The sequence below is a fragment of the Paramisgurnus dabryanus genome, chromosome 18 (assembly GCF_030506205.2).
Source record: "Paramisgurnus dabryanus chromosome 18, PD_genome_1.1, whole genome shotgun sequence".
NCBI classification, from domain to species: domain Eukaryota; kingdom Metazoa; phylum Chordata; class Actinopteri; order Cypriniformes; family Cobitidae; genus Paramisgurnus; species Paramisgurnus dabryanus.
Genome location: NC_133354.1, coordinates 28,558,028 through 28,576,601, shown reverse-complemented (window position 1 = coordinate 28,576,601; position 18,574 = coordinate 28,558,028). Strand labels below are relative to the sequence as shown.

The window sequence follows — 18,574 nt, the reverse complement described above, 5'->3', positions numbered from 1 at the left end:
TGTAGAAAGTGAACTTTCCCAACACTAAGAATATGTATATAAATAATTATGATATAAGGTTAAGAAACCTGTTTTACTGATGTGATGACCAGTTATAGTTTTAGTGCTAGTAAGACTATTTAGATGTGCAGATTAATTCAGGACTTTGTGTGGACATATTTTATTATTATAAAATATTATTAGTAATATAAGGTGGTCCGCGAAAATTCTTGATTACAAATAGTGGTCCACACACACAAAAAGTTTGAAAACCCCTGGACTACACCATTGACCAACTAAAACCTGAACTAAAGTCAATGGCGCAATATTGTTTTTTTTATTTAATATGCGCATATAAACAGGACAGATTACAGATTAAGACTTTAGTAGGTGTGAAGAGCTGCTTCACCTTTTAATTTTCTTTAAATATTGTGTTTATTTAGATTTTTTTAAATGCAATCCCCCATATTTGTTGTATATAATGACTTTGTACCTTTGGATATGGTGGGATGAGAAACATTTTTAAGCAATATTTTTCAATATTTTTACATTTACCCAAAACAATACCATTTAAAGGGAAAGGGAGATGAGGCTCTCGTTAGTTTATTGCACGTTATGCCCAAAACACACCCATTACTTACAATTCCAGGTGGATAGACCATTTTTCCCATTGTTTCCCATAGCAAAAGTGAATTTGGACACGTTGTAAATGCACTTGCTCTTTAGACCATGCGCTTAGATGGCTAAAATAGGGCCCCTAGATTGTGTTTGACTGAAAGAGGAACGTCATATACAATTAGGATGGCTTTAGGGTGCGTAAAATAAGGTCTCATTAATTTCATTTCGGGGTAAACTATTCATTTAATAAGTTAACGCAATAGTGAAATAAAACATGAAATAAAGATGAACAATGTTTTTACAGTACTTATTTATTTTAATAACATGCAGTACAGGATTTCTTCTAGTAGACCCTTTAATGTAATTATACTAAAACATTGTTTTTGCATTTCTTGCTGTATAAATTAGTTAATTTAACTTGAATTAACAAAAACTGTGGTATGTTTATAAATTAACATCAGTCTAAATAAACTAAGGTTTATTCATGACACCTAATGACTTTATTAACATTAACTAATATTAAAGAATTAGACCTTATAAGATATAACTGCTACCACAGCATGTAGACAATGCACATTTACCCAAAACATGTAGCATAGAATGTGCAAGGAAATGCACATGATGTGAGTTGCTTATGACATGAGATGCTAAACAACAGTTAAACACAATGCAATAGCCAAAGACAAACATCTGACACATGTAGAAGCCAACTATTTATAAATAGTTCAACACAAACTATGCAAGAAAACAATAATTAATGTGGCCTATCTCATATTCTCTCATTTACTAAACAGATTGTCCCGTTGGTCTATCACTGGGCCTGGACTCAATCATATGGAAATAAATAATTATATACTTTCTACTAAAGACTTTTAGTCATGTCTAATTAATGATTTATAGTATATGTATGCACAATAATGTAATGGCTTTAAATGATCTTCCATCTTTCTAAGCGATTTAATCAGCAAACAATATGTAATCAATTTGATTATTCATTACAATGTAAAATCAATTACATTGACATCCCATAATGTGTGTTTCATGTAAGTCAAAACAGAATAAGAGTCTTCACCTTCTACAGAAATATTTTGCTTTGACATGAGATTTGTTCAAAATGTTTACAAAAACCCAAATGAAAAGTAGAATAGAGTAAAATAAACATAAAAGTGATGTATATGAATAAAAGTGTCTGTCAAATGCATAAATATATTTCAAAATGCTTAGTGCACAGAATAAAAAACATGCACAAATGTGAATTTTCCATTGCAGCAGACCTGGCACCCTTTTTCTGCTGGATTAAAAGACCAAAAAACTTGTTTTTTGATTATGCATTTCATTTAATATCAATCAAACTGCAGTTGGTTTTATGGTTGGGTATCGATTCCCTGTGCCATTATGGCCAGTATCTACTGGACCAAATCAGAACACAGATTTTGGTGCCTCGTTTTGGTGCCTGAACGGTCGACTGAAATATTTAGCTGTCTGTGGTGCAAAAAACATAATCACACTAGCTCCGCAGATGAGGCTAGTTAAATTATACTGCACTCATGTTGTGTAAATAATTTCCTGACTTACAAAATTCATGTGAAAATCAGAAAGTTATAATAATACATAGGATTCAAGTTTCATTTTTCGCTTATAGGTATAGTGCGGATGTAGGCAAGTTCGGTCCTACAGAGCCGCAGTCCTGCAGAGTTTAGTTTCAACCCTAATCAAACACACCTGAACAAGCTAATCAATGTCTTTAGGATTTAGACAGCAGGTTAGATTATCAGTGCTTAGGCTAAAATATGCAGGACTGCGGCTCTCTAGGACCGAACTTGCCTACCCCTGGTATAGTGGAAGATTTTTTCCGAGTTTTAGAGAAGAACCGCCCTCTCCACTTTTTGAAAAAATGCACATGCGCAACACTCAACCTGCTCCCGAGAGGGAACGCCTATTAAACGAATGCTCAAGAGATCGTCATGCAAGGCAAAATGTCAAATGCCCTTCTGTGTTTTATTTACTTATTATACTGATTGATTGGGTGAGGACTCAATACATGGTCTGCAATGGAGAAGTAGTTTGTTGCATTTGTGTAATAAATACTATGGTGAACACATTGGAATTATCAAAATGAACACACAAGGTTTTAGAACATTTCAGCGTGATACCTTCTACCATTTGGTCATAAGGCTCCTTTAGACATACTGAGATGTTTACTGTGTCTGCGCGGTGTGTGATTGTGCCAGGGCTAGCATCGCTAATCATAGCGTACATCAACTTTTACTAGCAGTGATTTTAAATGGATTTCTCCAAATAGCATGCCAAACTTTACCTGTCGAGTAGAAATTTCGCGACTGATGCATCAGTGGGAAGCCCAAACTGTGCTTTTAGCGCACGCCAGCATGTGACATATTCTCCCAATAACACTCTGGTTTGTTTTTTCTTCAGAGGCCTTTCTCTTGTCATATAATTCGTAGACACTTTTTCTCTTGCGACCCTCAGACATTTTGAAAAAACACGGTGAGAACGCGAGCTTCAATGAATGGCTGAAACCGTAGCTAACCACACATATACACCTGAAAGTGCAAATGCGCAGAAAGCAAAAACTACCAAGGAACGAGCGTGTATGACAGCCTTACGTAAACAAATCACCGGAATGATTGACAACTAGGAGGACCAATAGTCTTGATGATCCACCCGGAAAAAGAAAATCCTCCACTATACCTTAAACTTAGGTGAGTTTGTCCATGTTTCATATAGTTGTAGTTTTATATTAATTAAAAAAAACCACGAACCAATCATATGTAAATTTCCATGCTTTAGTATTTCAGAGTGTCTTTTCAACAGTATAGCTGTTTAATGCAAAGGGCAAGACACTGACCTCCCAAACGTAGATTACATACGGCTGCTTAAAACTAAACTGATAAATCAAGACACTGAAACACATTCAGACTGTCTATATGAAGGCACTCACTAAAGGGTGCATGGTGATTTTCGGAAGTGGAGGTATGGGTCTGTATCACTGAGAACTGCAAGGCAAACCCAGCAGAAATTCTTCTGACAGGAGTAACAGTGCATCTTGTTACAGCCCATGTCTTTCTGAAAATGGAGAAAACAAACAACAGCAAATGATGAAAGTTTGTGCATTAAAGTCAATGTATGTTTAAACAATCACTCATGATAATATCCACTGGAAGAGCAGACAATAATGGTTTTATAAAAGACAAGGTTATCTAGTATTTAGCTTTTATTCAAAGCGACCTACAAGTATGAATTAATTGATTAAGAAAGAATTTGTGTATGTAGTTTTATGATTTTGAATCTTTTTATTACATAAGATATATATGGATATAAATAAAGGATGCGCTCATATATCGGCCTTTAATCATTGGCCGATTGTTAAAAACATGCTGATGATCAGGGCAGATTATATCCTTGCGATCAAAATGCATCAGAACTCATACTGTGTGATTATTTTGAATTGGGTCACAATGACAACAGAATTGCAGTTTGTACGCTCTGCACTTCTAGGATTCATGACATAATAATTTGGAACAAGCAGTTAAAGTAAAACTACAGGTATCTATTGGGATCAGTAGATGTCATTTTAAGTTATCAAATATTGGTATCGACACAGTAATTTTGTATTTGTGCATCAATATAATAGGTATGCAATGTATGTCTCTGTGGTGTCTGCCAAATGCATACATGTAAATGTATACATGTAAATTTATTTATAAAGGTTATTAGAACTTCCTAAATCCTAAACATTTTATAATTTAAAAAAAAATTCCTTATATAAACATCCATACACACACAAAATAAGTGTATTTATTAAACAGCTGTTTAAAATACTCAATTCTGATTACCATTACACAATCAAATATCTGCCCCAATCTCAGCAAAGGTCAATTTGATTTTGATTTACTGTTTTCTACATGAAATCATCCTACATAATGTAAAGAACATTCTTTGAAAATATAACCTTGATATCTTTAATTAATATTGACGATTCACACCAGACGTGGAAGAACACGCTACTCGCGCGTAGTTGGATGTTTTGAGTTTACTTGCTTCTTTCATGCGCAAAATTCTAGTAATTCGAGACATTCCCCTTACGAAAATGAACCATGTTTTTTGTAGTTAAAGTGTTGTAACCATGTTTTTTTGTTTTGTTTAAACTGTAGTAAAACCGTGGTTAATTTTTGAAAGGGTCACGCCAACCCAGTCTCACCCCATTTCGTCAATATTTGACGACACTTGACCATTCGTCATATGTTGAAGTGAAGGGTATACCTTTCGCGTCATTTTTTGACGAACTGGGGACTTCAATACTATTACGTCCGTTGCATTCTCTTTCCTATTTTATTACCATTTGCGCGTCGGTTTAGGGTTAGATTTACATAATGACATCCCTACCCAAACCTAACTCTAACCCCAACGCCAGGTGACAACTGTTTCTAACCCCAACGCCAGGTGACAACTGTTTAATTTCGCGTACACTGTTTAATTTCGCGTACACTGTTTAATTTCGCGTAATCTAACCCTAAACCGACGCGCAAATGGTAATAAAATAGGAAAGAGAATGCAACGGACGTAATAGTATTGAAGTCCCCAGTTCGTCAAAAAATGACGCGAAAGGTATACCCTTCACGTCAACATATGACGAATGGTCAAGTGTCGTCAAATATTGACGAAATGGGGTGAGACTGTGTTAGTCACGCGTAAATTCACGTCGTGGGAGGGGCTTATATAGCTCAAATTGATTAAACTTACCAGAATGTTCGACCTCCCCACTCACTTTCTTCTAAACAAGCTACTTTTAATTCCTGTTAAAGTACAAATATGTCTCGTGAAGCGATGATGATTGCCCTCCATTGTTGTTTTGTTTTTATATCTCCGCTCACTTCCTGTAATCATGTCATTGCAAGAGCAAGCTCCTGATTGGTTAACGCCATTCACGGTTACCATGCCGCAGGATGCCTATTTGCGTCTTTGGATTAATTTAAAGACACACAATGCAGTTATTTTACCTTAATATAAAAGCTTCAAAGTTATTTCGGTGGTAAACAAAGTCATAGTAGGGCGAATCATCCTCCTGTTGAATCTCGGGGAGGACGCCGCTAGCAAAACCAGCAATGCAAGCTTGAGAGAACCGCCCCTGACAAATCTCGCGAGAATCACGACTTGATTTACGGCAACAACGTCACACAGGTAAGACTTGTTTGACTTCGTGTGGCGCTGCAAGAACCGACCGCCGGATGACGTCAAAGTACCGCGAGAATGATCCGAGACGGCACTTTGACGTCATCCGGCTGTCGGTTCTTGCAGTGCTGCATGAAGTCGATCAAGCCTTTAACAACAACTGCACGCGCGAATTTGAGACGTGAGGCTAAACGATTTAAAAGTTAAGAAAGCGCGTTCGGAAGAGAATAGGAAGAGAAAAAGAGAATCTGACCGCGTTAGGAACCGGACAAGAGTCCCACTCGGTCAGGTTTTTACTCGTTGACATGAGCTAAAAGACAGCACTGGATGGGATGCTGATCTGGCGATCTTGTTGATGGACTAGTAAGTAAATCTCTCATTTGTAAACTTGTTTGCGGTATATGTTGTATGTTGTTGCTCTTGCTTGTATTATGTCATGCGATTATCATGACAACAGTTGTCAATATCTCACATAATTATCAGGACATAAATAAACCTAGAGGTTGTAAATAGTGTAAACATGCACAATTTGCTAACTATTATGATAAATAGCAATAATCATGTATAGTGACATTATAACGAACAATGTTATGAAATAATGCAACGTACACAATTAACTTTGTCATGGCATTTTGTAATGTTTACTTGTGATTTAGCTGCAATCATGTAAAAACATTAAGCCAGCAAACGTATAGGCTACTTTATTATTATATGCCTACTCTACACTTGGAATATACTTCTTATTATCCTATTACCATCATCTGTAGTTTAGTAGACTATGCAGTAGCCTAATATTTGTATGAAATTGTGAAACATTACCTGGTCATTATCTTCGGAGTACTAGAGTGAGAAATTACGACAGTTGCAAGTATTCTCCAGCGACTCTAGGGGTCGCTGTTTGACAAAAACGCCGAAAATGCTTAGAGCGGCTTTAACATATAAATCACTCGCGCTTGCCGCCTCTTCCGCGTCTAGTGTGAACGCACCAATAGTAAGGTTATGTCAAAGATTGAAATCAATGGATGAAATCAAACTTTGATGTTTTCATTATTAGAAATCAAATCTCACTATTCGATCATAAGAGTTTAGCTTGGATTTTACAGACTGGGTCACATATCTTTGATTATTACACTGAGCTCTATAATGCTTGATTTTGATTGGCCAGTGGCAACTAAACTGATAGAAAAAGCTGGCCATCATTGCAAATAATGTCCTGAATGGAGTGTTTTGCACTGACTACAGAATGGGTTATACATAGCTTTTCGTCCGGTACACATCTTCAAACAACACGAAATGAGATGCTGACCTGTACAGGAGCACTACAGGATGGACACTTCTTACTGTAATCCTGCAACCATACTTTGCTATAGTAAGTATCCAACTCTTTCTGAATGACCTGCTTTCCAAAACGCTTCTCGAGAAACTTCTTCCTTTCGTCACTTGCAGCTAGATATTCCTCCCGCAACCCTCGAATTTCATCTGTTGAAGATAAAGAGATACAGGCATATTGAACTTTACAGAGAGAAAAATACTGAAGTGTCTGTATTTAATATTTTGATGAAAAAAATGCAGAAAACTGATGAGCAAAAACACTTGTATAGCAATAATTAAAATATGTAAGAGATTTACATATAAGTAAGTGTACAGGACCAACAACATCCAAAACAGAAAACACCTCTTACCAGCAGTGACTATGCATTGAGAGAGGCCGTGATAGCTTCGCTTACAGAGATTACAGAAAGCGTGTCGACAAGACGGGCACATGGCCAAAGTGGTGTCAGGCTCCAACATCACAGCCATGCAACAACTCATGCGGGGACAGTACATAACATCTTTCATCCGGTCCAAACTTGACTGAAGGAGCAGACGATCGTACCGGGCAAACTCATCTTCTCCCACCAGAGATTTCACCTATTGCAGTGTAATGTCACTGTGATATCAGGACTAAAACTGAAGTTTTAAAGGAAAAGCTCAATCCGTCATAAAATTTTGCTTGTAATTTATTTACCCTCATGCCATTGCAGGTGTATACAACTTTCTTTCATTATATGAACACAATCTAAGTTGTATTAAATAATATCCTAGGTCTTTCTAACCTTGTAGAAAATAGGTAAATAGCCATAGGCTATGCAGTTTTTATTTATACATTTGCATCTTTAATCACGTTGACATGCAATTACACATGCAGACTGCTAGTGTCAACAGGCATGTAACTGATGTAACCTACAGTATCAAGGCAAAAGCCAAAAGAAAAAGCAGCTTTTTGTCTACGTCAGGTTTCCTCAAATCTTACCCTGGAGAGCCGGTGCAGAGTTTACATCAACCCTGATCAAACACACCTACCTGTGATTTTCTAGTGATCATGAAGACATTGATTAGCGTAACTCAGGTGTGTTTTGTTAAGTTTAAGACATTAAAAATGTGTTTATGTACATTATAGCTCTATACTAAATATTGTTTAAAATTTCACATGACCGTTTACCGAAGCTAAAAGGGGACTCTTATTATGAAGCCCGGGCGGAAGGGCGGTTGTTGTTTTGAGCTCGAGTTGGAGCGGATGGTGTCGGTGGATGAATAAAAAGAAAACATAAAAAATACTGAAGTTTATTTTGTGTTTAAGATGTTTGACCAAGGTTGGAGCTAAGCTTAGCAGGGCACCTCATTTATAAAATGCTGCATAGAAACTATCCTCCATTTGAACTTACGATCATTTATCAAGAAAGCGTACGTGTGATTCATTAAACGAATGTACGTGCAGAAGACGCATGTACCCCTTTCTTTCAGATGTGAAATCTATAAATCGCAAATGATCTTTAACTTGTGCACAGCTGAGAAGATTCAGATCCACGATTTAAACAATGCCTAATTAATGTCATGGACATATAAAAGAGCGATTGTCAATGTTTAAACCCTTTTCAAGCAGCAAGAATGTCTTATATTTCCAAATTCCTGCACCAATCAAGACAAGCAAAAGTGCATACTTCTGCTCAGACCCAGACATGGCGCTAAGGTGACGTACACACCAGGGGCCTCATTTATAAAGCCTGCGTACGCACAGATTTGATCGTAAAGTGTGCGTAGGCGAAAATCCACGGCAAAGTCCATATTTTTAAAAACCGTCTTTGACGTGGAAAAGTGCTTAGCGCCACGTCAGTGTCTGAGCAGACGTACGCACTTTTGCTTGTCTGATTGCTGCAGGTTTTTGAAAATATAAGCCATTCTTGCTGTTTGAAATTGGGTTTAAACATTGACAAGCGCTTTGTATATGTCTGACATTAATTACGCATCGTTTAAAGGCGGAGATCTGAAACTGCTCGGCTGCGCGCACAAGTTCAAGTTCATTTCTGATTTATAGATTTGAAAGGGGTACGCGCGTTTTCTGCGCGTACGTTCGGTTTATGAATCACACGTACGCATTTTTGTTAAATGATCGCAAGATCAAATTTAGGATGGTTTTTACGCAGCATTTTATAAATGAGGCCCCAAAACTTTTAAAACACGGCTAAAAACGCCCGGGAGGATGCCGAATCCCAGCAGTTTTTTCAGCTGAGTGCCAGCTTTCTTCAGCAGAGCGCTTTGGTAGCTGTGATACTTGAGCTGTGAGCCGGTTGGTTGTTGTGATACTTGTCCCGCCCCTCCTTCACTGTGATTGGAAGGGCGTTTGAGCACTGACATTGAAGAACGGAGCATTTCACCCAAAGTTGAATCTCTTTCAACTCCGAGTGCCAGCTTTCATCGCGGAAAAAAACGCTAGCTGCTGGTTATTTGGAAAACGCAGAACTTCCATTGGAAACAATTGAAAACATGCGCCGGCCGTGGATGTAAAAGCTTTGGTGTGCACGCCCCCTAAGCACTTTTCCACACCAAAGACGTGGATTTTTGCGTACGCACACTTTACTATCAAATCTGTGCATATGCACGCTTTATAAATGAGGCCCCGGCACTACAGGGTAGGATTTGAGGAGCCCTGGTCCACATTGTACATAGACAGGGATGTTTGTTGCAGCTTAAGTTGTTAAATACCTTGTCCTTTTTTGGTTTTACTGTCGCAAGCGATAATGCGTATAAGTAAATGCAAAACAGAATTTTTTGACCTGTCTAAGAGGTTTTATTAGATCAATCACAGTGCTTGTGGTCCACGTATAAATATTTTTGGAGAGTTGCATGTCAGGCTACGCAGTGCCATGCAGAGCCAACGGTGTAGGTCTGATGCAAAAGTATAAATCATGCTTTACTTTAATCATGGATGTATGTGCTTCAAATTTTTGGCCCCTATGTAATGGACCCAAAGTGCAGCATTTAATTTGGATTGTATTTAGCTAAAAAAAGAAAATCACACTCTCATCCCATCTTAGGTGTGCAAGTAAATTCTAAGCAATTTTTCATCATGGGTGAACTATTCCTTTGCCTGTTGACTCACATTATAGCACAAACACCGTAAAAGTTTCTTATGTACCTGTGCTGGAGTGGCTATGGACGTACACTCTGGATCAAGACAGTTAAGGCACTGGACTTTGCCATCTCTGATCTGGATCTGAAAGTATTCCTTCATGCAGCCCTTGCAGTAGACGTGTTGACACTCTTTGAAGAGCAAACAGTTGGAGCCCAGCTTCTCAGAGTAGCAAATCCCACAACAGAATAACTTTCCATCAAACACTTTCTGCTTCTGAGCGTCATCAAAGTCCAGCAGCTGGTTTAGTATGTCTGTGTAAGGATCATCTTCTTGAACAGCTCTTGGGTCTAATTCTTGCGGTTTACTGTTTTCTCCAGCAGTGTTTACTCCCTGTTTCTGGTCAGATTCACCCTGAGACTGAACACCAATGCTTTGGATCTCAAGTGGAGATTGGATGCCCAGGAATTCCAGAGTTTCTTCCTTCAGAAACTGGATCCAGGTAAAAAGCACAACATTTCCTCGGTTTTCCTCCCAAAGCTTGTCTAGTCTTTTGCAAAGTGCAGTGATCTTTTTAGACACAAGATAAATTATGAGGCAAATAGAAATTACTTTACAGGTATCGTATCAGAAATACAAAAGAGAATTGTATTAAAGACCTCAGAATGCTAAGCAGAACTCACTTGAACTCTTGTGAGCCATTTGGAGTTTAGAGTAAAGTCTGGAGCGGATGATAAAGGGTAGTCCACAGGTAGTTTAAAACTCAGAACCATTGGTAGAAATGATAAATCATATTCCACACATGTTGGTCCTGTCAAAAAATATGAACAAATTAAGAAAGACTATTTAAAACCTTACTAACATTACATTTAAATCCACAGTTAATAAACCTCACCCTTTATTAGCAGTTTGAAGTCAGGAGGAAGCTGAAGGCACAGATGGATCTCACCTTCCCGTCCTGATTCCACCCTGCGAAACTCTTCTTCATCATATATGCTTGCTAAAGCCAGCAGTTCATCTTTTTGTGCTTCGTGGTTGTCGGACATTTTATCAATCCTGAGATTAATAAGAAAGTGTTAAACGCGTTGTAAAATGTCTACAGATAGGTATACTGAACTGTTAATTGCTTAAGTGGCACGTTGCAACACAAGGACTCATCAACAGGAAGTGCTGGTATAATATTAACTTTTTCACAGTCAACAAGCAATATCTTTCTTAATCCATTTTATTTTCAGGGCATAAATGCCAAGTATCACTACCTCAACAGGGAAGAGGGGTCTGAATGCCTTAGTGACTACAGAGTTTGTGCTGTCCTGAGCAAAAGTTCCTGGTGGAGTCTCCTTATGTAAATTGGACCCAGGTTTTGGGCTAGACTAAGAAGGGTTTCACACTTGAAATAAGTAACCCTGGGTTTTTCTAAACCCCAGGTTAACAGAATCCTGGGTTATCTGTTTCACATTTCACACTGCTCATAATTTACCAGAGGTTAAGATAGGGTGGCCATTCGTGACAGTTCTGCCGGACACGTCCCGAACATGTTTTCAAGTTTGTTCTCCGGATGTCACGTTAGTCAACCGCATACGTCATCAAGGTTTAATATTTCGGGTTCAATTTCAGAAAAGCAACCATTACATTTCAAGTTAAGAATAAAACTACAATGATTGTATGTCTTAAAATATTATTTAGGCTTGATGGATGTACACCCCATTTAAAACCGTTAAAGAGCCCCTATTACATTGCTAAAAACAACTTTATTTTTGTGTATTAGGTGTAATACAGTGTGTTCCCATGGTTTATGGTTAAAAAAAACACATGATTTTCCACATTCCGTACATTATTGTTTCCCCTCTATGCCCTGCATCCCTGAAATGCTTTGATTTTGTACAAAGCTCATCGTTCTGAAAAGCGCTGAGTCCCTGATTGGCCTGCTAATCTGTACGTTGTGTAAGACCTGTAAACCCTGACAAAAGGTACTTCTAAAGCCCGCAGCAAATGGCTGAATCCACATTCCTAATCCCTGTTGAATTATCATCTGAAACCTTTCTCAAAGAGTTCACATCTACCCCCCAAGACCACTTCCCATTGGTGTGAGACTGAAACCTCTCTCAAAGAGTCACACACCCTACCACACGTTCTAATCCCCCTCTCCTCATGTTCTCAAAGCAAACTGTATATGGAATGCTACATTCTGCAAACACATGTATCTGAAACTGGTCTTGTTTGGTGTTATATGAAGTGTTTTAATGCAAGTGGTACATTTGGGTTTATTAATATGACAACAGGATTCAATGTTAATCTGTGACAATAAGTAAATTTAACCTAATGTTGGGAGACAACTCCCAACTTAGACATGTTGACCAATCACCCACTGTATGTATATTAGGCAACACCCCTGGGCTTACAAGAACCAATCAGTATGTCATATCACAATGCTTTGTTCTCTGGATATTTAAGGAAAATGTCAGAAGATTCAGGCGGGACTTTCGATATCAAGAAATGCACCCCCATGATGCTGTATCCTTGATATAGCATCATGTATTTTATTTTATTTTGAGGAATCTGTTACCAGATCTTCATCTCCTTACCAGGTATGCAATGGTTTTTCGTTTGTTTCGTATTTGAATTGGAATGTAAATTGGCTTCTGAATTATGTTTTACCTACCTGGTTAATAAATTGTTACGCTTGCATTCATTCTAATTTGCTCTGTATTATTGACTCTTCTAAGTTACTATAAAGTTTTACGATATCCTTTGTTACCACATATCTTTGATCGGGGTTAATTCATGTTAATTAAGTTCTACCTCTAACTAAGTTGTTACGCAGTCGTGTTTATATGTGGGCCATCAGGGTGATGAGTCATAACCTCTAATCATTGCCTTTACTTTGATTAAGTTGTATATAGTAATATGATTTAACTATATTCGGCTAGACGGTGCTATGCCCGAACCTCTGATCATTGTAAGGCTTTGAATTAAGTTGTATATAACATATTGTGTGAGGCTATATGGATACGTTTTAATGAGAGTCCGTACACATGAAGCGGTATTGTTAAAATTGCTTTAGTCATGAACCTCTAGTTATTGCATGGTAGATTAATTATTTAACTTTCACTAAGTTGTTGGGTAATCGTATTTGTATGTGGGCTATCGGAGTGATAAGTCATAACCGCTGGTCATGATTTCTGCTATAATTAAGTTGTATATAGTAATATGATTTAACTATATTCGGCTAGATGGTGCTAAGCCCGAACCTCTGGTTATAGTGTGAATTTTGTACTAAGTTGTATACAAACGATTGCATGAGGCTATTTTGGGACATTTAGCAAGAGATTGCGGGAGCGGCATTGTTAAATTGTGTTAGTCATAACTTCTAGTACGGTCAAATATGTGTTCGGAATCTGCATAACGGCCGATGTGGACCGATACGACATGGGTAATCGAATGAATGAGTTCAATGTTAACATGAGTTAAATAGAATGATCAAACGTTTATCCAAATTCTATATTTACATCAATTTGATTCATATTACAATACGTTTCATATCTTTGGAGTCAGATATTAAGTTGCGTAATGTTAAAACCGGAAGCACCGGAAAAGACCGAATGCGCTATAAACCGGCCATGCCGTTTGGATTCCGTCGTTGGGCCAAACGGATGGATGGGGTCATATTTGGACTCCCTTACAGTTGTAATTGGCCTAAATACCTCTGACGTCAGCCGGAAATGTGACGCTCCTTACCGTATTTGGATAATTATCTCCCAATGTAATACTGACAGGAGTTAATATCGTCTTTACTACCTTATTAATTCATCGCTAATTGAATGTACACTGTCAGAAATAAAGGTACAAAACTGTACCTTTTCTGTCACTGGGGCTGTGCCCTAAGTTTCCGTTTGGTTCCTTTACAGGAATACAAATCAGAATAAAAATGTACCTTAAGGAACAACATTATAAGAAAAAAGTCAAAATATGTACCCTAGCTGTCATTGGGGCAGCACCCTTTAAAAAGGTAATTGTATGGACCATTAGGTACAGATATGTAAACATTTAGTACCAATATGTACCTTTGAAATACTAATATGTATTTTTGAGGTAGTAATAAGCTCTCTTTGGTCCCAGTATTCACCTCTGAGGTACTAAAATGAAATCCTTAGGTGCAAGGTGTACTTTTTGAAAGGGTTCAGCCCAAGTGACAGAAAAGGTATACAGTTTTGTACCTTTATTTCTGACAGTGTAACAGATTGTAAAAGATTGGTAAGGATACTAAAACATAAAACCACGTGTTAAATGACAAACAACAAGCACTACTCTGCACTGCACAAAACTTGTGTTTGAGTCATGGTTTAAAGGGAACATACCATGAAAATTTAATTTTTTCCATTTTTAAGTGCTATAATTGGGTCCCCAGTACTTTTATCAAATATGAATAAGATCAACCCGTAACTTAGCTTTGGTAAACTGTTCTCCACAAGCATGTGAAAAAAATAGGTAATTGAAATTTGGCTCCCCTGGTGATGTCAGAAGGGGATAATACTGCCCCTTAATCTGCACTATCCAACCACAGCACTGCCATTTAGTGCAGAGATCAGCTCATTTGCATGTTAAAAGACATACCAAAAATGGCAAATTTTTGCACACACCTACAAAGAGGCAATTTTAACATGCTATAACTAAATATCTATATGATATTTTCAGCTAAAACTTCACATAGATACTCTGGGGACACCAACGATATGACATCTTAAAAAAAAGTATTGTGAAATGCCCCATTAAGATCAGGATACCAAATCACAACTGAAAATAATCTATTTCTTATTGCATACAGTATAGCCATAAACAGGCATAGTTACAGCTAATAGTTTTTAATGTGCTGTGTATGCAAATTTTACCATGTTTTTTAAATGTCATAACTTTATTGTTTATACAGCACTTTGGCCAACACTTGTTTTTAAAAGTGCTTTATAAAATAATGTGACTGGTTGACTGCCTATTTCAAATACGGGAAATTATTGTTTTTAGGGAATGTCAAAAATGTTTATTAGGTCATAAAAGTCATAAGGTCATAAAAAATTAAATGCCCCGGCCGCTCTCCTGTCCGGTATGTTTTGGCGACGAAGCTGTAGCAAATTATGCACATAATCTTAATCATCATATTTGTTTTAACGAGGAATAACGCGCATGCAATCTGAAATTTCTCACGGTCTTTAACGCAAGTAATGAGTGGGAGGGGCTGTGAACTCCTGTCACATACAGCAGATACCAAACAAACCAGCCACCTCCAGACATTATGAATATAGACGCTTTCTAACAGTTGTCGCGTATATAATGTATATGTATATTGTTACACCCTTTTACGTTAGAATATAAAATATAACAAAGTTCCTGATCGCGCTGTGACCTCATACAATGGTTATGATCACGGATTTACAGTAAGAAAAACATGTCAAGTTACGGGAAGAGGCTCCGTTAATGTTTATATTTAGTAATGTAATTCTAGTAGTTAAATAATTATTTTCATTGTTCATTATCCGATTAATCAGCCAGTTAAGAGGCGCTTACCTTGCTTTTACTTGGGTATTTTCCGACTGATCATCCAGGAAGACATTAGACATGTTCGAGTTGTGGCGCTGCGCAGACCAATCGGCGTATGACATCAAAGTACCGCGGAACCTTGATGTCATACGTCGATCGGTCTGCGCAACGCATATGAAGTCGAAGAGTCCGCAGCTGCACATGCAAACAGTGGGAGGACCTTAGAGCTGCAATTTGACAGTCAAATGAAAAGATCTGAACTGACTGAACTGGCTTTTGACACAGTCGTTTTATAAAAAGGACCAAAATATGTGTAAATGTTTGATATACATCACTCTCAGTTCACAAATTTCATAATAGTGCAACGTAAACAGTTTGACATGACATCCGCCTGGGTAGAAGCTTTAATTATAAAAAAAAGTGTACAGCATACAAATTGTGTTAACACAATTTTGGGAGCGCCACAAAGATTTGTTTACATTATGACCTTTACCTTTACATTATGACTCACACTGCAAACAGTGAACAATATGCCACACCCTACTTTACTCTTTTGCTCCTGTCACGTAAATGTGAAATTTAGAATCACTTTTTAACCTCCTCTCTATATATCTTGGTTTTTGTAATTACGGGAACCTACAGGAAGCTACATCCACATTTTAATGAAACCCTTGTGACTTAAACAATCATTTTGGATATACTTGTAAGAACATAAACACATGCAATACAGAAATTTGTTCTGTATTGCATGTGTTTATGTTCTTACAAGTATATCCAAAATGACTAGACTATGAGAGCTGTACACATGGGCTAACATCATAACTCTAGAAAAAGCACAGGGGTGGTGACAGATCCCTCTGTGCAGGTGCAAAGGTTGAGGATATAGGCTTTATCTACATATATATTGCTCTCAAGATGGATTATGGGTATTATCTAGCCATTGACATCTGCTCTACACTTATTATAGCAAAGCATTTTAAGATAATGTCCACTATGGTTTCAGACACAACTAGAAAATATCTGTCCCTTTAAATAGTGTATAGGGGGTGATTTCAAACAGCCTTAATATAATAATAAGGGGTATCTGCAGACATTCAGGGAGGAAATTGTTTACTTTTATTAGTATTACTTATTATTCATACTTTATACTGTTAGTAATATAAGCTAAGCTATAAAACTGAGCTACAATCTGAAGTCAAGCTAGCCCTATTTTCAAGCAAAGCGCCATTATACTTTAAAGGTTCACTTTATAAACATACACAGATAATGCAATAGAAAGGAAAACATGAAATAACAATGAACAATACTATCACTGCATTAATTCATCTCAGTTTTTATTCATTTCTACATATACGTTGTGTAAATGACAGTTATATAAGTTGTGTACACCAATCAGCCATAACATTATGACCACTTGCCTAATATTGTTTAGTTCCCCCCTTCACACCAAAACAGCCCTGATCTATCGAGGCATGGACTCTACTAGATCTTTCTATCAGAACCAGCATTCACTTTTTTTAGAAATTTCATCTACAGTAGCTCCTCTGTGGGACCGGACCACACGGGCCAGCCTTCGCTCACCATGGCCATCAATGAGCCTTGGTAGTCCATGACCCTGTCATCGGTTCACCGCTTTTTCCTTCCTTGGACCACTTTTGATAGGTACTGACCACTGCAGACCGGGAACACCACACAAGAGTTGTAGTTTTGGAGATGCTCTGACCCATTTGTCTAGTCATCACAATTTTAGCTAAATAAGTGAATGCTGGTTCTGATAGAAAGATTTAGTGGAGTCCACGCCTCGACAGGTCAGGCCTGTTTTGGTGGCAAAAGGGGTACCTACATAATATTAGGCAGATGGTCATGTTATGGCTGATTGGTGTATATTACAGTTCATGTATTATAAACATAAATTACCATTAACAATAGTATATTCTTAAATAAACATTATAGTAGATTTACAAATGTCATAAAAATAAAGTTCATTGACACATTCATGAACATTTGTCGTTTTGAATCAAAATATGTCATTTATGTGAATCGTGTGGATCTGAATAGTGTTTTTTTTTTTTTTTTTTTTTTTTTGAGGGGAGTGAGACCATCTTTCAAGCTTAGTCTTAATCAACTTTGCGCCTTTTGACCAATCAACATTCAAAACCAAGATATGGTCATCCTCTTATTTTTCATGGACAAGTTTTCACGGTAGGCTACATCAACAATTGAGCTATGGCTAAGCCATGCCCCCAAATGCAATGAGCCAATCACAGTGCGCATAGCTACCTAATACACTCGGACATTCTCTGCTTCCAAGTCCATTGAAATGCATTGCAGTTAGTCAGTTTTCATTCGTTTTGATATGTTTTTTCTTGTCATTTTAAGTTTAAAATGGTCAAACGGTGTGCATGGGTACATGCAACTCTGGACAACGTTGTGTATTTTTTTTACCCATATTTTTTACCCTTTCCCAAGCCACATCTCAACTGAGATAAGTGTCTGTTCTGGATTAAGTTATGCGGTAGACCACAACACCAACTAAACGTGGATAAATTACATGTAAATACTGTAGCACCAAACCAAAGGGAACTCTTGGTAAAGATGGTAAAAAGGCTTGTCCTGAAAACGTATGCAACTTAGAACTGTACATATTTATTTTGATCATGATGGCAACGAGATGTGATTTATCACGTTTATACTGTGACCTGTAAATTTTTGCCTGGAGCTGAAGTTTTCCATTCACCTTCTCAACAATAAAATTATTAATAACCTTCCAATGCTGACTTTGAGATAATATATAGTCTTTCTGTCTCCAAAAATCACCAATTGCCTCCTGTGAAATGTCTCCTACTGTGACAGATGCCATAGCGC

The 18,574-nt window shown here is 37.5% G+C and overlaps 1 protein-coding gene across 1 annotated transcript; it reads right to left on the bottom strand.

The window, feature by feature from the left end:
• Positions 1–912: 912 nt before the first annotated feature.
• On the bottom strand, positions 913–15,804 carry LOC135776705 (E3 ubiquitin-protein ligase RNF14-like). The gene is made up of 7 exons (XM_065287568.1): positions 15,737–15,804; positions 11,073–11,233; positions 10,861–10,988; positions 10,244–10,747; positions 7,470–7,698; positions 7,094–7,266; positions 913–3,681 (listed from the first exon to the last, which is right to left on the bottom strand). The coding sequence occupies exons 1-7, from the start codon at positions 15,787–15,789 to the stop codon at positions 3,556–3,558; spliced, it is 1,374 nt and encodes a 457-aa protein (XP_065143640.1). The 5' UTR covers positions 15,790–15,804; the 3' UTR covers positions 913–3,555.
• Positions 15,805–18,574: the final 2,770 nt, after the last annotated feature.

What these genes read in the sequence shown, in the direction of transcription:
- LOC135776705 (XM_065287568.1), bottom strand. Translation starts at nt 15,789, where the DNA reads ATGTCTAATGTCTTCCTGGATGATCAGTCGGAAAATACCCAAGTAAAA. An exon ending in AATACCCAAGTAAAAGCAAG is followed by an intron (nt 11,234 to 15,736) that starts GTAAGCGCCTCT and finishes TATTAATCTCAG; the next exon opens with GATTGATAAAATGTCCGACA. An exon ending in TCAATGCATAGTCACTGCTG is followed by an intron (nt 7,267 to 7,469) that starts GTAAGAGGTGTT and finishes TATCTTCAACAG; the next exon opens with ATGAAATTCGAGGGTTGCGG.